This window comes from Lagenorhynchus albirostris, chromosome 9 (assembly GCF_949774975.1).
Source record: "Lagenorhynchus albirostris chromosome 9, mLagAlb1.1, whole genome shotgun sequence".
In the NCBI taxonomy this organism is placed as follows: Eukaryota; Metazoa; Chordata; class Mammalia; order Artiodactyla; family Delphinidae; genus Lagenorhynchus; species Lagenorhynchus albirostris.
In genome coordinates, this window is record NC_083103.1 from 13,717,790 (window position 1) to 13,739,540 (window position 21,751).

The 21,751-nt window shown below is 41.0% G+C and overlaps 1 protein-coding gene across 9 annotated transcripts in view; it reads left to right on the top strand.

The window, feature by feature from the left end:
- AMBRA1 (autophagy and beclin 1 regulator 1) overlaps window positions 1–21,751 on the top strand; it is a 175,916-nt gene that overhangs the window by 115,115 nt on the left and 39,050 nt on the right. For all 9 annotated transcript variants that reach the window (XM_060159276.1, XM_060159275.1, XM_060159277.1 and 6 more), the window contains one exon: window positions 15,872–15,982. In XM_060159276.1, the coding sequence (XP_060015259.1) occupies window positions 15,872–15,982 (111 nt within the window). The remainder of the gene's footprint in view (window positions 1–15,871; window positions 15,983–21,751) is intronic.

Genomic DNA, 21,751 nt, shown 5'->3' on the forward strand with positions numbered 1-21,751 from the left:
CTCTGGGAGCAGCCTGTGGCCTCTTTCTTATATGCTGGCCCCAACTGACTCAGCCCAGTAATGCCGTACCCCGAAATGTACAGGTGTGATTTGACAGGAGCTTTTCACCCTTTACAAACTGGGCCTCCTAATGAGAATGTAGGCTCATAGAGCAATAATTCACGTGTAGGTGGCCTGTAAGGAAAGTTTTAACAAAAGAGTTGGTTGAGAAGCTGATTTATTTTCTTGCTTTAACTCTCTTGTCATGTGCTGAGTGGGGGCGTAAGAGGAGGGGCGGGTGGGGAATGGTGCTGCTGAAAGCATTTGTCTTCATTTCTGCCATCTCCCAGTGTTTATTACCCTGTGATCGGCAGATGAGGAAAGCTGCCAGTCAAACCCACGTTCAGCACATTTCCATTTCCCTTCATTGCAGATTTTAGGCTTTTGAAATTTGCATCCTCTTTGCAGCAGTAAAGGTCGTTTCCCTCCTGCTGCTGACAAGCCCAAGACCCTCTGGTCCAATTCTTCTCACTTGTGCTTCCACCAAACAATAAAAGCCGCAGGAGCCTCAGCAATCTAAGACAGGTGATTGGTGAGAGCTGTTCAGTGTTTGAGTCGGTCAGTCGCTCTCTTTATCTTTCTCTCTCACCTCTTATCTCCCTCAGTACTTTTCCCCGCCTCCCCCCACCGCATCTCTGCCCATCCGTCTGCTGCTCAGGCACCCACTGTAAGCAGCCCCGTTGTGCAACGGTGAGATGATGACAGCTTTCCGGACTCCTTTCCTGGCTTCACTCGGGGACCTGCCTAAGCCAGTGTCCTTCCAGCAGCAGAGGTTGCTAGGACCTAAATATAGGAAATGCCAGGTTGTGGGGGATGTGGAAGTGGAGGTAGAGTAATTCTTAATACTCTCATCCACCTGCATGTCTTCAGTCAGAAGTAGAGGCTTTGAGGAAATCCCTGCCTGGTGGGAGTCAACGCAAGGTTTTTTGTTTTTGTTTTGCGGTTGTTGGGCTTTTTTTTCCTCCGTTTCTCCTGAACACATTGGGGTTTGGAATGCTGTTCCTAAATATCTTTCGGTAGCATGTGTTCTTGTGAGCTTATTTGTGTTTGTCTTAAATAATGTTTGTGGGTGGAAGAAAGGTAATGATATTCATTTCTTTGAAAATGGATGTTCTGCTTTCATAATTACTTTTCCCAATTACATCATTAGTGTAAGTGTAGATAATTGCTTCATTAGGACATACATATCGAAGAAGGGGAGGTCTACAGAATGGGTGATGAAAACAGGCCTCAGCGTCTTCATCTACCCACGCAGGAGCATCTTAGCTTGACTTCAGAGAGCTAGCAGGTACCAGTCACCCTGCCAACAGTCAAGATTAATCCTGGGTTTTAATGTGATAGGAGGAAGGAGTGAGGACCCAGTGAAGAGCAGCTTACTCCTTTGCTTTAGGCTGGTGATGCTTTGCTGAACTCCTGCTGACACTGGTACCAACAAGGCACCGTGATTTAATCATTGACGATCTCTGAATTGGGAAGCAAAGTAGTCTTGTGGCAGCCCCACCACCTTTGGACTTTCTGGAGCTTTCTAGGACTATTGGCATGAGCCCTGTGCTCTGTTTGACCTCTTTGAATGACTTTTTTTTTTGGAATGGCTTTTTAAGGGGAAATGGCCATGCCAGGCCTAGAAGTTACATTCTCCCATCAGACCTAAGGACCACCTGTAGGTTTGAATATGACTGATTTCACACCATGTCTGTGAATGACTTTATGTGTGCGCTATCTAGTCGTGCATTCTTTTTTTTATATAAATTTATTTATTTTATTTTACTTTTTTTTTTTTTTGGCTGCATTGGGTCTTCGTTGCTGCGTGCGGACTTTCTCTAGTTGCAGCGAGTGGGGGCTACTCTTCGTTGCGGTGCGCGGGCTTCTCATTGCGGTGGCTTCTCGTTGCGGAGCACGGGCTCTAGGCGCACGGGCTTCAGTAGTTGTGGCATATGAGCTTCAGTAATTGTGGCGCGCGGGCTCTAGAGCTCAGGCTCAGTAGTGTGGCACACGAGCTTAGTTGCTCTGCGGCATGTGGGATCTTCCCGGACCAGGGCTCGAACCCATCTCCCCTGCATTGGCAGGCAGATTCTTAACCACTGCACCACCAGGGAAGCACTGTGCATTCTCTCTTTTAAGACACATTAAAAACGAATGCCAATACTACATACGTGTTTCCACTTATATGAGGTATCTAAAGTAGTCAGATTCATAGAAACAGAAAGAATTGTGGTCTGAGGGGAGAGTGAAAAGGGAAGTTGTTTAACGGGTATAGAGTTTCAGGTTTGTAAGTGTAAGATGAAAAAGTTCTGTTTCACAACAATGTGAATATACTTAACACTACTGAACTGTAACTGTAACTAACTGTACACTTAAAAATGGCTTAGATGGTAAATTTTATGTTATGTGCTTTTTGCCACAATTTTTAGAAAAGCTAATATCAGATTCTGTGTACTACTTACTCCAGATAGGAAGACTCTATCCACTGCTCTGGCCCTAATGACCATCAGGTTAATTTCTCTTCCTCCTCTTGGCCTGTTACAAAGCTTACTCTGCTATGGCCACATAATCCTGGTTTGAATTGTTGTTTTGAGAAAAATTTCGACGACACTGTGATGCGTAGAAATCTTTCATAGCTGTTTCTTTCCCCTTCCTTGCACAGTATCTGTATTCCAGGCCTTACTAATATCCTTGTTGGGTTCACAGGCTATATAATTTATTATTTTGTTGGCCTCATCTAATGCCTTTGACCTCAACAATATCTTTCTTGGGTCTGCTCCTAAAGTTCATGATTTGTATGTGGACTAATGCTACCCTTGTTTTTATGAGCAGGAGCTTTAGAGCCTTTAGGAGTTTACTGGACAATAAAATTATGTTGGTTTAGGGACCCAATTCCTGCTAAGAGCACGTATAGTCGGGAATTCTCTGGCGGTTCAGTGGTTAGGACTCCGTGCTCTCACTGCCTAGGGCCCAGATTCGATCCCTGGTTGGGGAGCTAAAAACCCCACAAGCTGCAGGGTGCGGTCCCCCCAAAAAAAGGGACACATATAGTCAATGACATCTGTATCTACAAAATACTTACCCTTTAATTTATGTTAAATATGTTTCGGACCTGGGAATTCTCTGGTGGTCCAGTGGTTAGGGCTCCACACTTTCACTGCCGAGGGCGCAGGTTCCTGCAAGCTGCACAGTGAAGCTGAGGGAGGGGAAAATTTTATATGTGTGTGTGTGTGTGTGTGTGTGTGTGTGTGTGTGTATATATATATTTCGGACCTTTACCATATAATGGTTGATCTCAACATCAGTTTCATTGACCAGTTAGAGCAGTTATTAAACAGCCTAAGTCTGATAGACCACATACCTTACTGAGAATATTTCCTACGTCATAATTATAGTCACCCATATGATATTTTGGGGAGTCTTTTTTTGTTTTAATTTATTTTTTATTGAGGTAACATTGGTTTATAACATTATATAAGTCTCATGTGTGGCATATAAAAAATAAAACAAAAATAAGTGAACAAACCAAACCAAACCAAACCAAACCAAACATGTAGATACAGAGAACAGAGTAGTGGGGTTTTATTTTGGTGTTTTTACAGAAAATGATGTCCCCTAATACTCCTCTTATCTTTTATTTTAGCCTCAGAAAAAAGCAAAGACTCGCTTCAGCTATAGGTGATATATTCAGAATTGTTTTGTTTTGTTTTGTTTTTAATTTATTTTTGGCTGCGTTGAGTTTACATTGCTTCGCGTGGGCTTTCTTCTAGTTGCGGTGAGCAGGGGCTGCTCTTTGTTGCAGCGGGCGGGCTTCTCATTGCGGTGGCTTCGTGTGGGCTTCAGTAGTTGTGGCATGTGGGCTCAGTAGTTGTGGCTCACAGGCTCTAGAGCACAGGCTCAGTAGTTGTGGCACACGGGCTTAGTTGCTCCGCGGGATGTGGAATCTTCCAGGACCAGGGCTCAAACCTGTGTCTCCTGCATTGGCGGATTCTTAACCGCTGCGCCACCAGGGAAGACGCCAGAATTGATCTTTGAAAGCCTACTTTTTCCTTCCTTTGGAAGGACATAAATCTGTTTCCCTCAACACTTTTATGATTGCTAGGTTCCATGCAGTGTGTTTTCTATAAATAAAAACTATTATCTTAATCTCATGTGAACCTGTGGTTCAGTTATAAAAACATACAGTGGAACATTATTCGACCATAAAAAGGAATGAAGTACTGATAAATGCTAAAACATGGATGAACTTTGAAAAAATTATGCTAAATGAAAGAAGCCAGACACAAACAGCCACTTATTGTATGATTCCATTCATATGAAATGTCCAAGAGAGGCAAAATTATACAGACAGAAAATAGATTCACTAATCTCTTCCCTTGCTTAGGGCAAGGGAGGGAGTGGGGCAGAGGGGAGGGGAGTAGCTGCTAATGGGTAAGGTATTTTGGAAGCTAGGGAATGATGAAACTATCCTGAAATTAGGTAGTAGTGACGGTTGTTGTAAATTTGATTTTGATAATGGTTGCACAATTGTGAAATATACTAAAACCCCTTAAATTATATGCTTTAATTAGGTAAATTATATGATATGTGAATTATATCATAATAAAGCTGTTATTTTTAAACAAACTACATATAGTTTGGTCATTTTCCTCAATGTCAAAACCATAAATGAGAACTAAGAGAAACATCTACGCTTGGAGGAAGTCTTGTTATTTGCCACCAGGAACTCTTTCCAGGTCCCCAGGCTATAGAATAGTTGACTATGATCTTGGATGAGACTTTTTAAATTGGTGATAAGGTGATAAAGTGAGAGTTACAACATGCTTAGTTATATACTCCTTCATGGAACAGATTTAAAGACTGCATTTTTAAAAAAAAAATTTATTTATTTATTTTTGGCTGCATTGGGTCTTCATTGCTGTGTGGGCTTTCTCTGGTTGTGGCGAGCGGGGGCTACTCTTCGTTGCGGTGCACAGGCTTCTCATTGTGGTGGCTTCTCTTGTTGCAGAGCAGAGGCTCTAGGTGCGTGGGCTCAATAGTTGTGGTGCACAGGCTTAGTTGCTCCGCGGCATGTGGGATCTTCCTGGACCAGGGCTCAAACCCGTGTCCCCTGCATTGGCAGGCAGATTCTTAACCACTGATCCACCAGGGAAGTTCCTAAAGACTGCATTTAAATAAAGCTTTCTGGAAAGAGGAATAAGTATTCTTCCTAGGATGCCATTCAATATATACTTATGAAGAATGCTTTTTATGTCCAAATAATCCTGTGTTGTATTGCTCTAAGAATTTATTTTTCATGGACAGAAACCAATTTATTATTTACAAAGAACTCAGACAATCTATAAAAAAAACAAAAAAACTTAAAAATACACAAAAGGTGCGGGTAAGCAGTGCACAGTAAAAGAAATAAAATGAGCCAGTAAACAAATATGGAACAAAAAGATGCTCACCAATACTCTTAAATTATTAAAGAAGTATGAAGGGCTACCAAAAGTGGAATTGCCATATTTTACTTCATAAATTGAACAAAAGTTATATTGAATACTGTTTTTTAATAATAGCATTATTGAGATGTAGTTCACATACTGTATAGTTCACCTATTTTAAGTGTACAATTCAGTGGTGTTTAGTATATTCACAGAGTTGTGCAATCATTGCCACTCTCTATGTATTTCAGAACATTTTTATCACCTTGTAAAAAACCCCATGCCCATTAGCAGTCACTTCCCCCTCCCCCCTCCACTTCCCCTGCCCACGCCAGCCCTAGGCAATTTCTGATCTACTTTTTGACTGTTGCTTTGCCTATTCTAGACATTTCATGTAAATGGAATCATACAATATGTGGTCTTTTGTGGCTGGCTCTCTAAGAAGAATTTTGAAAAGTTGCTTAGTTCTTCAGTTGGATCTGCCCTGGGGTTTCTAGTTTCAGTTCTGCTGACCAATTAGCAAGCTGGTTCTTGGCTTCATATCACAACCAAGCAGAAGAGTAACTGTGTTTCTCGGCTGATGCGTGTTTTCGCCCCCAGCCCCATTCTTATTCTGCCTTCCCAGCAGCAGCACAGTCAGACGGCTGTTCTGAATTAGGCCGCCTCAAATGCAGCAATTTTATAGGACTGAGATACAATTTAATCGCTTCCTTCTTTGTAACTTGCCCTTTTTAACCTCCCGAATTAGCTTTTCTGATAGATTTGCTAATGATTCCTATTGTTGCATATTTTCACTGTACTGTTGAATCATACTCTTCATATCCCTGCTCCTAGAACAGATCTTGGAGAGAGCCTAAAAAGCTGTTTTGGAAAAAAGGGTCCCTGATTCTCCTTTCCAAGGAACAGGAGAGAAGAGTCTGAGAGAAGCAGAGGTAGAAAGATGTATGCAGACTTGGTAGAGCTCACCTACCATGTGACTGTCATGACTATTGAAATTTTATCCCTAGACACATTCCCAAGGCTTCCAGCCTGCAAGTTGAACACAGGACTCAGAGAATGAGACTTAGCAGTTTGGTTTTTGCCATGGTTGTTTTCTTTTTTCTTTTTTTTTTAAAGAAGAGAAGGTTTTTTGTTTTTAATATAAATTTATTTATTTATTTTTGGCTGCATTGGGTCTTCGTTGCTATGCGCGGACTTTCTCTAGTTGCAGTGAGTGGAGGCTACTCTTTGTTGTGGTGCGCGGGCTTCTCATCGCGCTGGCTTCTCTTTGTTGCGGAGCACGGGCTCTAGGCACACAGGCTTCAGTAGTTGTGGCACACGCGCTCAGTAGTTGTGGCTCGCAGGCTCTTGAACACAGGCTCAGTAGTTGTGGTGCACGGGTTTAGTTGCTCTGCGGCATGTGGGATCTTCCTGGCCCAGGGCTCGAACCCGTGTCCTGTATTGGTAGGCGGATTCTTAACTGCTGTGCCACCAGGGAAGCCCTCCATGGTTGTTTTCTGATGGTTGGCCAGGATCACTGGATTCAAGTTTCTTTTCCCTTTCATTTTGTCTTTTGTCAGAATAATCTTCATTTACTCTTTTGCTCTGAGGCTCCAGAAGAAGAGCTCTGTGGTTGTGAGGTAGAAAGTGAACTGCTATGACTAACAGTATGCTTATGGACAGCCGCTCTTTCCACCGTTTCCTAGAACATGAATGAGAGTCTTGGGCTCTCTCTCTCTCTCTCTTTTTAAATTAATAGACTTTTTTTTAGAGCAGTCTTAGGTTTACAGAAAAATTAAGTTGAAAGTACAGACAGCTCCCATATACCTTCCTCCCTCCCCACACACCCATAGCCTCCCCCACCATCAGCATCCTGCCCCAGAGTGATACGTTTGTTATAATCCATGAACCAACCTTGAAACATCATTATCACCCAAAGTCCATAGTTTACATTAGGGTTCACTGTTAGTGTTGTAAATTCTGTGGGTTTTGCCAAAAATATGGTGACATGATCCACCATTATAGTACTGTACAAAATAGTTTCACTGCGACAAAAAAAGTCTCCTTGTGCTCCACCTGTACATTCCTCTCTCCCCCCCAAACTCCTGGCAACCACTGATCTTTACTGTGTCCACAGTTTTGGCTTTTCCAGAATGACATATAGTTTAGAATCATACAATATATAGCTTTTTGCTTCTTTCACTTAATAATATATACTTAAATTTCTTCCATGTTTTTTCATGGCTTGATAGCTCATTTCTTTTTAGAACTGAATAATATTCCATTGTATGGATGTACCACAGTTTACTTATCCATTCTCCTATTAAAGGACATCTTGGTTGCTTTTAAGGTTTGGCAGTTACAAATAAAGTTGCTATAAACATCTCTGTGTAGGTTTTGTGTGGACATAACGCTTTCAACTCATTTGTGTAAATACCAAGGAGCATGATTGCTGGATCATATGGTAAGAGTATGTTTAGTTTTGCAAGAAACTGCCAAACTGTCTTCCAAAGTGGCTGTACCATTTTGCATTCCCACCAGCAAGGAATGGGAGTTCCTGTTGTTTCACATCCTGTTCCGCATTTGGTGTTATCAGTGTTTTGGATTTCAGCGATTCTGACAATCATGTAGTGGTTTCTCTTTGTTGTTTTAATTTGCAGTTCCCTGATGAGGAATGATGTTGAGCATCTTTTCATATGCTTATGTGCCATCTGTATATCTTCTTTGGTGAGGTGTCTGTTTAGATCCTTTGCCCATTTTTTAATTGGGTTTTTTGTTATTGTTGAGTTTTAAGAGTTCTTTGTATATTTTGGATACCAGTCCTTTATCAGTTAAGTGTTTTGCAAAGATTTTTTGCCAGACTGTTGTCTCTTCATTCTCTTTAACAGTGTCTTTCACAGAGCAAAAGTTTTTAATTTTAATGAAGTAAAATTTGTCAGTTTTTTCTTTTCATGGATTGTACTTCTGGTGTTGTATCTTAAAAGTCTTTGCCAAGCCCAAGGTCACCTAGATTATCTCTTATATTATCTCCTAGGAGTTAGAGTTTTGTGTTTTACGTCTAGATCTATCCAATTTGAGTTAATTTTTTGAAAAGTGTAAGGTTTGTGTCTAGGTTTATTTTATGGTTTTGTATATGGATATCCAGTTGTTTCAGTACTGTTTTTGAAGAGATTCAGTTCTCTATTGAATTGCCTTTGCTCCTTTGTCAAAGATCAGTTTACTATATTTGTGTGGGTTTATTTCTGATCTCTTTTTTCTGTTCCATTGGTCTAGACATAGATCAAGAATAGGTCTAGACATAGATCTAGAATAGACATATTCTTTCACCAATGCCACACTATCTTGATGACTGTAGCTTTATAGTAAGTCTTGACGTCAGATAGTGTCCTCCAAATTTGTTCTTTCTTTGCATATTGCGTTGGCTATTCTGGATCTTTTGCCTTTCCAGATAAACTTTAGAATCAGTTTTTTTTGATATTCACAAAGTAATGTTCTAGGATTTTGACTGGGATTGCATTGAATCTATAGATCCAGTTAGGAAGAATTGACATCTTAACAGTGCTAAATATTCCTATCCATGAACATGGAGTATCTCTCCAATATTTTTTCAGATCTTTTGTGATTTGTTTCATCAGATAGATCTTGTACATGTTTTGTTAGATTTATACTTAAGGTTTTCATTTTTTTTGGTGCTAATATAAATGATATTGTATTTTTAATTTCAAATTCCAATTCCATTTATTCATTTATTCATTGCTGGCATATAAGAAAGCAGTTGACTTCTTGCAACTTAATATAATCACTTAATAGTTCCAGGAGGTTTTGTTTTTTGCTTGTTTGTTGTTTTATTCTTTGGGATTTTCTACATAAACAATTATGTTATCTGTGAACAAAGAAAGTTTTATCTCTTCTTCTCCAATCTGTATACCTCTTACTTACTTTTCTTGTCTTATTGCATTAAGTAGGCTTCCAGTACAGTGTTGAAGAGGAGTGGTGAGAGGAGACATCCTTGCTTGTTCCCAGTCTTAGGGGGAAAGCATATACAGTTAACCCTTGAACAATGTGGGGAGAAAGGGACTCTGACCCCCACACAGTTGAAAATCCATGTATAACTTTACAGTCAGCCCTCCATATCTGCTGTTCCACACCCTGGATTCAGCCAACTGCAGATCATGTAGTACTGTATACGTATTTATTGAAAAAATCTGCATGTTAATGGACCCACATCGTTCAAACGCATATGTTTTTCTAGGGTCAACTGTCGTTTCTCACCTTTAAATGTAGCTATGGGTTTTTTGTAGACATTGTTTATCAACTTGAGAAGTTCCCCACTCTTCCCAGTTTGATGATAGTTTTTATCAAAAATAGGTTTTAGAGTTTGTCAGGTGCCTTTTCTGTATCTATTGATATGATCATATGAGTTTTCTTCTTTATCCTGTTGATGTGATGTATCATATTATTAACTGATTTTGAAATGTTTAACCAGCCTTGCCTACTGGAATAAATCCCCATTTGGTCATAGTGTGTAACTTTTTTTTTATACATTATTATATTCAATTTGCCAACATTTTGTTGAGCATTTTTACTTCTGTGTTCATAAAAGATATTAGACTGTAGTTCTCCTTTCTTCAATGTTTTTGTCCAGTTTTGGTATCAGGGTAGTGCTGGCCTCAGAAGCAGTCCCACTTCTGTTTTCTTGAAGAGATTATGGAGATTTGGTGTAATTTCTTCCTTAGGTGTTTGGTAGAATTTACCAATGAACCCACCTGGGCCTGGCACTTTCTGTCTTAAGAGGTTTTTAATGATTGATTCAGTGTAATAGATATAGGCCTATTCAGATCATCTGTTTCTTCTTGTGTCAATTTTGGTAGTCTGTGTCTTTCAAGGAATTGGTCCATTTCACCTAGCTTATCAAACTTGTGGGCCTTGAGTTGTTCATAATAGTCCTTTACTATCCTTTTAGTGTCCATGGGATCAGTAGTGATAGCTTGTCTTTCATTTCTGGTATTAATAATTTGTATCTTCCCTCTTTTTTTCTTTGTTAGCCTGGCTAAAGGTTTATTGATTTTATTGGTCCTTTCAAAGAACCAGCTTTTGATTTCATTGATTTTTTTTTTTCTCTGTTGATTTCCTGTTTTCAGTCTCACTGATTTCTGCTCTAATTTTGATCATTTCTTTTCTTCTGCTTACTTTGGATTTAATTTGCTCTTCTTTTTGTTTCCTAAAGTGGAAGTTTAAATTATTGATTTTACATCTTTCTTCTTTTCTAGTATGTGCATTCAAAGCAGTAACATTCCCTCTAAACGCTGCTTTCACTACATCCCACAAATTTTAATTAGTTGTATTTTCATTTAGTTAAAAATATTTTAGGGCTTCCCTAGTGACGCAGTTGTTGGGAGTCCACCTGCTGATTCAGGGAACACGGGTTCGTGCCCTGGTCTGGGAGGATCCCACATGCCGTGGAGCGGCTGGGCCCGTGAGCCATGGCCGCTGAGCCTGCGCGTCTGGAGCCTGTGCTCCACAACGGGAGAGGCCACAACAGTGAGGGGCCCGCGTACCGCAAAAAAATAAAAGAAAGAAAGAAAAAAATATTTTAAAATTTCTCTTGCGATGTCTTCTTTGAGCCATGTGTTACTTAAAGTGTGTTGCTTAATCTCCAAGTATTTAGAGATTTTTCCAGTTATCTTTATGTTTCTGATTTCTAGTTTAATTTCCTTGTGTTCTGACAGCATACTTTGTATGATTTCAGTTCTTTTAAATTTGTTACAGTGTGTTTTGTGGACCAGAATGTGGTCTATCTTGGCCTAAGCTTTTTTTCAAGGAGAACATTACTAAGGAGTCTGGGTCCTATGCATTTGCTCTTAATTCTGAAATGAAGTGCTTCTCTTCCTTGGTCCTGGCACATTATTTGGGCCAGTCTCTTACAAAAGAACCTCTGTCTATGAGCTGTTGACTCCAGAGCTATACCTATAGAGGAGAAGCATACAGAGATTGGAGTAAATGATTAAATAATTTTAATGGTGGTCATTTATTAGACACTTACTATTTGCCATCACTTTACAATTATTATTTCAGTAAGTTTTCCAAATAGCCCTATAAGTTGAAAGGATTTTTATTATCTTTTTGCAGATAAGGAAACTGAGGTTCAGAGAGATTGATTTACACAAAGTGATACTAATATAGGTACTAGCAGGAAGAGTCAAAATCGGGTCCATCTGATTCTGAAGCCCGTATTCTCAGAAACAATGTTAAAAACAGACACATGAGATCCCAGTTCAAGCCAAACTCTAATCCATGGCAGAAATGGAAAACTGGAAGTTTGCTAAAGGAATATTTGTATAATGCTGTGCCTTTTATTGGTTTCTCTCCAAAATCAGTATCTCCAACAGTTTTGGTGCCTTTAGCAGCAAGCATTCCAGTAGTAGTGCTTCCTAAGAGCACCTATCTTGGAGTAAAATGTAGGCTGTATTTATCTAACTTGGAGTTTCCCAACCAGGAATGATTTTGATCCCCAGGGAACATTTGACAATGTCTGGATACATTTTTGGTGGTCACAACTGGGTGACTACTGGCATCTAGTGGGAAGAGGCCAGGGGTACTGCTAAACATCCTGCAGTGCACAAGACCCACCCTACCCCCTAAACAAAGAATTATCTGACCCAAAATATCAATAGTGGAGGTTGAGAAACCCTGAGTCTAGCTTGTTCCATTCTGTTATTACTGAGAAAACCTTGATCCCTCAGAAATCCCTCAGCATTCTGTCAGGATTTGGTTTCCAAGGCTAAGTGCCTCCTATGTAAATACTTTGTGGGTCAGTCCATTAATTCATTCTGGCACATTTCCTGTACCTTGAGCTTAGTAGCCAGAGGCCTGTTAAATGGTTGGGCTTTTTTTTTAATAGGGTGCTACTTTTTCTTCCTGATGTTTCTTGAGAGACAGGCTCAGTTGGCCTGCAGCTCTTACAGAAGAGAACCTGGTGACAATAATCTGTTGCTGGCATCTTTAGCTCCCTAATCTATGTTTACGCGGCGCTGAAAATCAACTCTCCCTGCTGCCAGGCCCCATTCCTCCTTAACACTCTGGCACCACTGGCAGAGAATACCTCCCTAGTCTCTTCCACACAGTTCAACCATACATGATTATTTTATTGCACAGCTGTTTTCCAGAAGACGTTTCCTGAGGCATGGATATACAGGGTGCTTCTGGAGCTGTGAGTTGGAGCCTCAGTCATTTCTGTTCCAGTTGCAGATATATCCACAGCGCTCTTAAAGCATCTGGTATTTTCCTTAACTGTTTTCCTGTTTGTAGCTCTCGTCCTCTCCCCCAGATTTTAAGCTCCTACGATATGGGGTTTGTTTTTTCAATTTTTTTCGTATCCTGTCTTAGGAACTAGCATTTCTTTCATCATATACTAAGAAAATCAACTTGCCTTCTTCCATTTTGGGTTATATGCTTTTCTGTTAAAAGTTGGAGGAAATTATAAGGAACTAAAATCATTTGAGAGAGACTGGTGGTCAGAGGCTGATATCAACCATCTAGATAAAGATAAGCAAGCCAGAGGAACAATTCATAAACTCAATGGAATTGAGCCTGGGTCCAAATAAAACTGAATAATTCTTTCCTGAGTAGTGGACCTTGGAATTTAAAAAGTTATTTTCATTATCAAGGAGGCCTAGAAAACTCAAGAAAGTTCCTATTAAGGAAGCCCTATAGGGGAACTTCCCTGGTGGCGCAGTGGTTAAGAATCCACTTGCCAATACAGGGGACATGGGTTCGATCCCTGGTCCAGGAAGATCCCACATGCTGTGGAGCAACTAAGCCTGTGTGCCACAACTGCTTGAGCCTGTGCTCTTCAGCCCGCGAGCCACAACTGCTGAGCCCGCGTGCTGCAACTACTGAAGTCCATGTACCTAGAGCCCATCCTCTGCAACAAGAGAAGCCACCACAATGAGAAGCCCGCACACCGCAACGAAGAGTAGCCCCCGCTCGCTGCAACTATAGAAAGCCCTCGCGCAGCAACCAAGACCCAACACAGCAATAAATAGATAGATAGATGGATAGATGGATAAATAAATAAATTTATTTATTTATTTACAAAAAGAAAGTCCTATAGGTAGCTTACCCTCCTCATGACCCAGAGGTTCAGCAAAATTTCCCAAGTCAGATATCATTATTACAGAATTTTCTGTAAAGTTTAAGCAAAGGCATATATTTACCTCATTTAAGCGATATGCCACAGGGCCCTCAATAGGGATTTTTTTTTTTTTTTCTGCGTTGGGTCTTCGTTGCTGTGCACAGGTTTTCTCTAGTTGCGGCAAGCGGCAGCTACTCTTTGTTGCGGTGTGTGGGCTTGTCATTGTGGTGGCTTCTCTTGTTGTGGAACACGGGCTCTAGGTGTGTGGGCTTCAGTAGTTGTGGCACGTGGGCTCAGTAGTTGTGGCTCACGGGCTCTAGAGCACAGGCTCAGCAGTTGTGGTGCACGGGCTTAGTTGCTCCACGACATGTGGGATCTTCCCAGGCCAGGGCTTGAACCCGTGTTCCCTGCAATGGCAGGCGGATTCTTAACGACTGCGCCACCAGGGAAGCCCCCTCAATAGGGATTTGAGGTCAGTGGGTCATTGACAGAACCCTCAAATGCTGTCTTTCTTAGGCCTTCAGAGAGATCATGACCATTTTGAACAATGTCTTTGAACCTGCAAGATTATAAAGAATGTATTGTTTGGATGGTATTGGTTTATCTAAAACAGTATTTCTCAACCTTTATTTTATCATTACCTTCCTAAGGAGCCTTTTTAGACATCTTTTTCCCTAATCACCCCCCTCCCATGAAATTTTAATATCACAGATAATGCTGTGTATCTGTTCATATACTGCAGTACTTTGGCAGGGACTGGGGATTGTACTCTCTAAGATTTTTTCCCCCACCATGAACAGTTTTCACCCCCATGGGGGCAGTCCTGCCCATGTTGACGATATTTTAATCTAGAAGTATCATCATCTTGGGAATGAATTGTTTGTACCTTTCTTAACAAATTGAAACAGGGACAAGGACTCTATCAGTAAACTAATGTTAAAAAAGAGTCTTCTCATGCAATGGCCTGAAGCAACTGAGGAAGAGTGAGAAGACTACTTTTCTCATATTTCATAGCTTATATGGAGGACATTTTCTCTCTGAAAAACCTCTTGACCATCTGAGGAAAGAACAGGGAAACACCGGGAGTAGCAGAGCAATAAATGCAGCGCTCTAAAAGGAGGGAAAAAAAAAAAAAGACAAGACCCTCTTGCAGTGAAATGCAGAGGAGGAAAATGGTGATACTGAAGAATCTGGGTATAGAACTGTCCATTTTTCCAAGGCTAGTCAGCTCTAACAAGTTCAGTTTCTCAAAGTCAGAGTTGACTTGCAGCAGAGAGTACCATTTAGGTTGTGTAGCACATAAGAATGTTCTATTCTCCCAAGAGGGTTTGGCTCTGTCTGATCAGAAGGGTGGGTGTGTATGAAATGCACCTCGGAAGGAGGAGGAGGAAGAGATGACATGTTCAAGTAAAATGAAATACAACTGCAAATTAAAGTGTCACCCTGTTTTAAAAAAATCCCTTTTTTATTTAATTGGTTACCAAGGAAAAAAATGTCATACAGAAGTGTATGTCTCAGGGAAAGTTAAACTGTGAGATGTTACAAGTGAATCTGGATTCAAGGAAGTTCTCCTGGGGTGGGGCAGGGCAGGAGTTATAAAATACTGCCTTAATAAAAATATTCTGAGGGGGAAAAGCTAGGCTCATAAATTTCTATTGTGTTACATGCCAGAGGTCCAGAAGAGATTAACAAATATTACCTCATTTGTTCTTTGCTGTCTCTCTCTATCCTATCAGCTGAATGCTGGCTGCCTCTTCCCTGGGGGAAGCCTCCTTTTGAGATGTTTTATTAGGAGGAAGGTCATGTACAAAGGAGATGCTTTCTCCCAAAGGGTGCTGCTTACCACAAAGACATCCAGGGACTGAATGCTTTTCTGTGTTAATGGTGTCCTACCATTTTTCATGTGTCTTTCCCAGAATTTTTATGAACACCCATTTGTCTCTTTAGATTGTGAGCCTACCAGATAGGATATATACAGTACGTGCCACATTGTTGGCACTCAGTAAATGTTATGTAATAATGGGAAGGGGGGCTGATTTATATTATACTATACTATACTATACTATACTATACTATACTATACTATACTATATTGTATTATACTATATTTACATGTAGAATTGTTCTTGAGAAACATGTCTGGTTTCTCTGAGATAGAGACTTGACAGATAGGACTTGTCAGCTTTCTTCAGCCTTAGTTGTGATTCTTCCTTTTCTCCCTTTTCTACTAATCCTAGTTTTGTCTCATGTTTGCAATGGAAACATATAGATAAACACTATAATGTGCTCTCTTTGTCTTCTCCCCAACCAGGGGCAGTGATTGGTGATGGACAGTCTGCCGTGGCCAGTAACATTGCCAATACTACCTACCGGCTCCAGTGGTGGGACTTCACTAAGTTTGACCTCCCAGAAATCAGTAATGGTAAGCCAAGGTAGAACTAGGGATACTGGTGGAAGGTCTGACTCTTACTGGTGAGCCAGAGCTCAGAAACCCACATAGCACTGGATTTTTCATCGCCTCGTTGAGCAGCTGACTGCCGTGTGCCATTTCTGCAGTTCTTCTCTGACTCTCGTTAAGCAATTCAACAAACGTGTATTGAGCACCCACCCTGAGCAGTGAACAATGCTTTGGTACAGTGATCAGAACAATGCTAAGGTGGACACCAAAATGAAGATATCTGCCCCAGGAGTTTACCGACTAGTAGTTCATTGTCGCAAGCCTAGAAGTTTGGGTGGAACTGAGAGGAAGAGAAGGAGAAGGGAGTGTAGGAACTGAGAGCCAGACCCTTGAGGAAAGACTACAGTGATGATAAACTCATTTATTAATCTAGATCTGAATAGAACAAAGGGAGTGGCCTGATTAATGTGTGATTTACAAACATGTCTGTCTGTCAGTCCATTTTCCCAGCTTCTACGAGTCCTCAATCCCATGTCCCAGTTGTTCGATTGAAACCACATCATTTTTTTTTAAATTAATTAATTAATTTATTTATTGGCTGTGTTGGGTCTTCCGTTGCTGTGTGCGGGCCCTCTCCAGTTGAAGCGAGTGGGGGCCACTCCTCGCCATAGTGCGAGGGCTTCTCACTGCGGTGGCCTCCCCTGCCACAGAGCACAGGCTCCAGGCGCTCAGGCTTCAGCAGTCTTGGCACACGGGCTTCAGTAGTTGTGGCTCGTGTGCTCCAGAGCGCAGGCTCAGCAGTTGTGGTGCACGGGCTTGGTTGCTCCACGGCATGTGGGATCTTCCCGGACCAGGGCCTGAACCCATGTCCCCTGCATTAGCAGGCGGATTCTCAACCACTGCGCCACCAGGGAAGCCCAATCACAGCATTTTAGACATCTCATTTCACTTTCTATCTGATGACGGACTCTCACACATCCTTGGGAAGTAGTGATTCAGCCTCTGCTTGAACACTTCAGATAGGTCACACTGTCTGATGAGTTGGCCCTAGTCCATCACTGCTAAATTCCTGTTCAAATGTTTTTTCTTATACCCAGCCACCATTTCCCTTGCTGTCACTTCCTCCCATTGGTCCTAGTTCTACCTCTGAATCTCCATAGAGTAAGTTTAATGACGTCTCTTCTAAGTGACAGTTCTCAAGCTATTTGAAGATAAACTGCCATTTCCCTTTAAATCATTCTTTTTGGGCCAGAATTCCTGAGATTCCTTTTAGGATCTGGTTTTCAAATCCTTGACAGTTCTGCTCATTTCCCCTTTAAGCTTTGAGGTGGCAGAACAACGTAGAACACTCCAGATGAGAGCTGTCCAAAACAGAGTACAATGATGGTTTGGACAGTGTTAGTTCAGCTTAAGATTTCAACAGCTTTTTCTGAAGCCACTATTGAGTTTGCAGTTACTTAAAATTCCTTGATGGGACTTCCCTGGTTGCACAGTGGTTAAGAATCTGCCTGCCAATGCAGGAGACACGGGTTCGATCTCTGGTCCAGGAAGATCCCACATGCCGTGAAGCAACTAAGCCCATGCGCTACAACTACTGAGCCTGCACTCTTGAGCCTACGAGCCACAACTACTGGGTCCGTGTGCTGCAACAAGGGAAGCCACCGCAATGAGAAGCCTGCTCACCGGAATGAAAAGTAGCTCCTGCTCACCACAACTAGAGAAAGCCCGTGCACAGCAACGAGGACCCAATGAAGCCAAACATAAATAAATAATAAATAAATGTATTTATTTATTAAAAAAATACTTGATAACTATTAATAAACCAAGACTTTACTGTTCTGTACTACTTGTGCAGTTCGAATGTTTTAAAAACCAAAGGTTTGTATTTGTTTCTGTTAAGTTTTATCTTAATAGTGTCAATTGCTCTTCTTAGTTCCTGCCTCAACATTTTTTTGAACTTTGATTCAGCCCTTTTTTCCCAACCTTACATCATCTTCTAATTTGATAAACATACTTTCTCTCTCTCTTTTTTTTTAACACTAAGTACTTTAATTCTTTTTTTTTTTTTTTTTTTTGGCTGCATAGGGTCTTAGTTGCAGCATGAGGGCTCTTTTGTTGTGGCGGGAGTGCTTAGTTGCCCCGAGGCATGTAAGATCTTAGTTCCCCGACCAGGGATCAAACCTGAGTCCCCTGCATTGGAAGGTGGGTTCTTAATCACTGGACCACCAGGGAAGTCCCTCTTGTCTTACTTTGTTTTTCTGGTTTTTAAAAAAATATTTATTTATTTACTTATTTGGTTGTGCCAGGTCTTAGTTATGGCAGGCGGGCTCCTTAGTTGAGGCATGAGAATTCTTAGTTGTGGCACGCATGTGGGATCTAGTTCCCTGACCAGGGATTGAACCCAGGCCCCCTGCATTGGGAGTGCAGACTGTTTTTTTTTAAAAAAATAAATACATTTATTTATTTATTTTTGGCTGCATTGGGTCTTCGTTGCTGTGCGAGGGCTTTCTCGAGTTGCGGTGAACAGGGGTTAATCTTCGTTGCGGTGCGTGGGCTTCTCATTGTGGTGGCTTCTCTTGTTGCCAGGCATGGGCTCTAGGTGCGCAGGCTCAGTAGTTGTGGTTCGCAGGCTCTAGAGCACAGGCTCAGTAATTGTGGCACACGGGCTTAGCTGCTCCGTGGCATGTGGGATCTTCCTGGACCAGGGCTCGAACCCGTGTCCCCTGCATTGGCAGGCAGATTCTTAACCACTGCGCCACCAGGGAGTCCCGGGAGCGCAGACTCTTAACCAGTTGTGCCACCAGGGAAGTCCCCCCTCTGTCTTAACTTTGGATTGCTAGCAAAACTAGTGCATCAGTCAGGACTTTGCACCAAGCATTGTGGTATGTTCCTGTGGGCTTGCTCTGTGTCAGTTTTGGTTCACGAATTTGCACCTAGGCTTGGTTGTTCGCATGTGAAGCCCATATTTTTCTATCTTGTCTATAGGGTATTGTAAGAGTTGGTCAGATACCTTAAAGTAATCAAGATAGCCCCTTCTATAGCATTTCCCAGTATGCCAATCTTGGTATCCTTATCAGACCATGAAAATGAGGTCAATTTTTTCATGTCCTGATCTTAGTGAAACCTCAGTAGCAATCATTTTTTTCTAAGTGCTTTTAAGCCGCATGTTCAATAATCTATTGTTTACTAGAAATCAAATGCAATCTACCTTTTCCCTTATTAAATACTGTTTGCTTGTTTATAGATTTCTGGCCCAGGTGTTTGCCATAATTTTCCCTAGGTACTTTGTTTCGTTATTTTATTTGCTTCGTTTCTTTTATTATAATCTGAAATACATTTACCAAAGATTTTTAAAATATAAAAGGATATACAGTGAAAAGTTTCCCAACCCTGCTCCCAGCTACCCACCACTCCACCCCATAGGCAACCACAATGAGCAGTGTCTTGCATACCTCTTCAACGATATCGTATGTATATACAAGTACATGCAAATGTTTGTTTTTCCACCTCTACTTAACCTAAATGGTAGCATGTTATACATACTTTTCTTTCTGTACCTTGCTTTCTTTACTTTATGTCTTGGTGATCTTTCCGTATCAGTACATAAAGCATTTACTCAATTCTTTTTTAATGGCTGCCTAGTATCCCACTGTCCTTTTTATACACACACACACACACACACACACACACACACACACACACACACTTATTTATTTATGGCTGTGTTGGGTCTTTGTTGCTGCACGTGGGCTTTCTCTAGTTGTGGCAAGCGGGGACTACTCTTTGTTGTGGTGCGCGGGCTTCTCATTGCAGTGGCTTCTCTTGTTGCAGAGCACAGACTCTAGTCTTGCGGGCTTCAGTAGTTGTGGCACACAGGCTCAGTAGTTGTAACTCGCGGGCTCTAGAGCGGAGGCTCAGTAGTTGTGGCGCACGGGCTTAGTTGCTCCGCGGCATGTGAGACCTTCCTGGACCAGGCAGGCAGATTCTTAACCACTTTGCCACCAAGAAAGTCCCCCCACTGTCCATTTTTTAACCAGTTATTTTTTAACCAGTGTTCTGCTGAGGAATTTTTTTTTTTTTTTTTTTTGTCTGCTCCAGGTCTTAGTTGTGGCACGTGGGATGTTCGTTGTGGCGTGCAGAATCTTTAGTTGCAGCATGCGGGATCTAGTTCCCTAACCAGGGATTGAACCCAGGCCACCTGCGTTGGGAGTGTAGAATCTTGACCCCTGGAACACCAGGGGAGCCCCTCTGCTGAGGAACTTTTAAGTTGTTTCCAGTCTTTTGCTATACAAACCATGCCACAGTTTGTCATTTTGCACATGTGCAAGTATAACATAGGATAAATTCCTAGAAATGGAATTGTAGGGAGGAAGAATATGTAGATTCGTGATTTCGGTAGATACTGCTAAATCACCCTCTGTAGAGAAGATACCAATTTATACACTCGCTTGTGGTTCATGAGGGTGCATGTGTCCCTAAACTCTTGCTTGTAGAATGTGCTATCATATTTTGGGGTATTTACAAATCTGATGGTAAAAAATACTATGTAGGTGGGACTTCCCTGGCGGTCCAGTGGTTAGGGCTCTGCACTTCCACTGTTGGGGGCGAGGGTTCAGTCCCTGGTCAGGAAACTAGGATCCTGCAAGCCGCGTGGTGTAGCCAAAAAATAGTATGTAGGTATTTTAAATTTGTATTTCTCATATTATAAACCAGGTTGTGTGGCTCTGCATACATTTAGCCACATGTGTTGCCTTTTCTTGGCTTGTCTCTGTGCTTTACCTATTTTTTTTATTGTGTTATTGATCTTTTCCTTACCAGTTCTACAGGAGCTCTTTATAAATCAGAAAATTAACTCATAATAGGAGTTTCCTGGTTGTCATTTGTCTTTTGACTCTGCTGAAGGTTATTTTTGTCATAGAACTTATTTTAAGTAGTCAGAATTATCCAACTTTCCTTTTATGGTTCCTAGATTTTGTGGCAGCATCAAGAAGATCAGTTAGTACTTTTATATTTTAGTTTTTTCCTTTAAATCTTTGATTCATCAGAAGTTTAACCTAGTGCTAAATAAGCAGAGTATGATCCAACTTTTCTCCCACGTGCTACTCATTTGTCGCAACCAGTTTATAAAATGATCTATTTGTCCCCATTGATTTGGGATGTCACTTTCATCCTGTTAATTTCCTGTTGAGTATCTGGATGTATTTATTCTGTCTCTTCTGTCCCAGGGATCTGTCTTGATTATTCATGTAACAGTACCATATTGGTTTAAGTTTGAGGCTCTGTTTTAGAATCTGGTAGGACTAGTCTCGTCTTGTTATTTTTTTAATCCAAAATTTCTTGCTTGCTTGAACATTTTGGTTTTCTGTATGGACTTTAAAACTACCTCGCTTCTTCCCTTCACCCCCCTGAAAAAATTCTGTTAGTGTAATTAATGCGATCGTATTGAACATATAAAGTAACTTAAGGAGACTCAATATTGTTATGGTATATTCTTATGTAAGAACATGGTATGATTTTTCAGTTTCTCCAGGTCTCTCTTGTGGTCTTAGGAATGTTTTAAAGTTTTCTTCGTGTAATTTTATACATTTTTAAAGTTTATTGTTACAAGCTTTAAAAAAAATTTCTATTTTACTGAATTTGTTTACTAATTATAGTTGTTATTCAATTAAATCTCATGGGTTTTCTAAGTATGTTATCTGTAAATAGTATTAATTTTACCTCCTCTGTTCCAAGTTGTACACCTGTGATTTCTTCCTCTTGTCTAAGTGCATTGGCTGCTACCATCAGAACAAT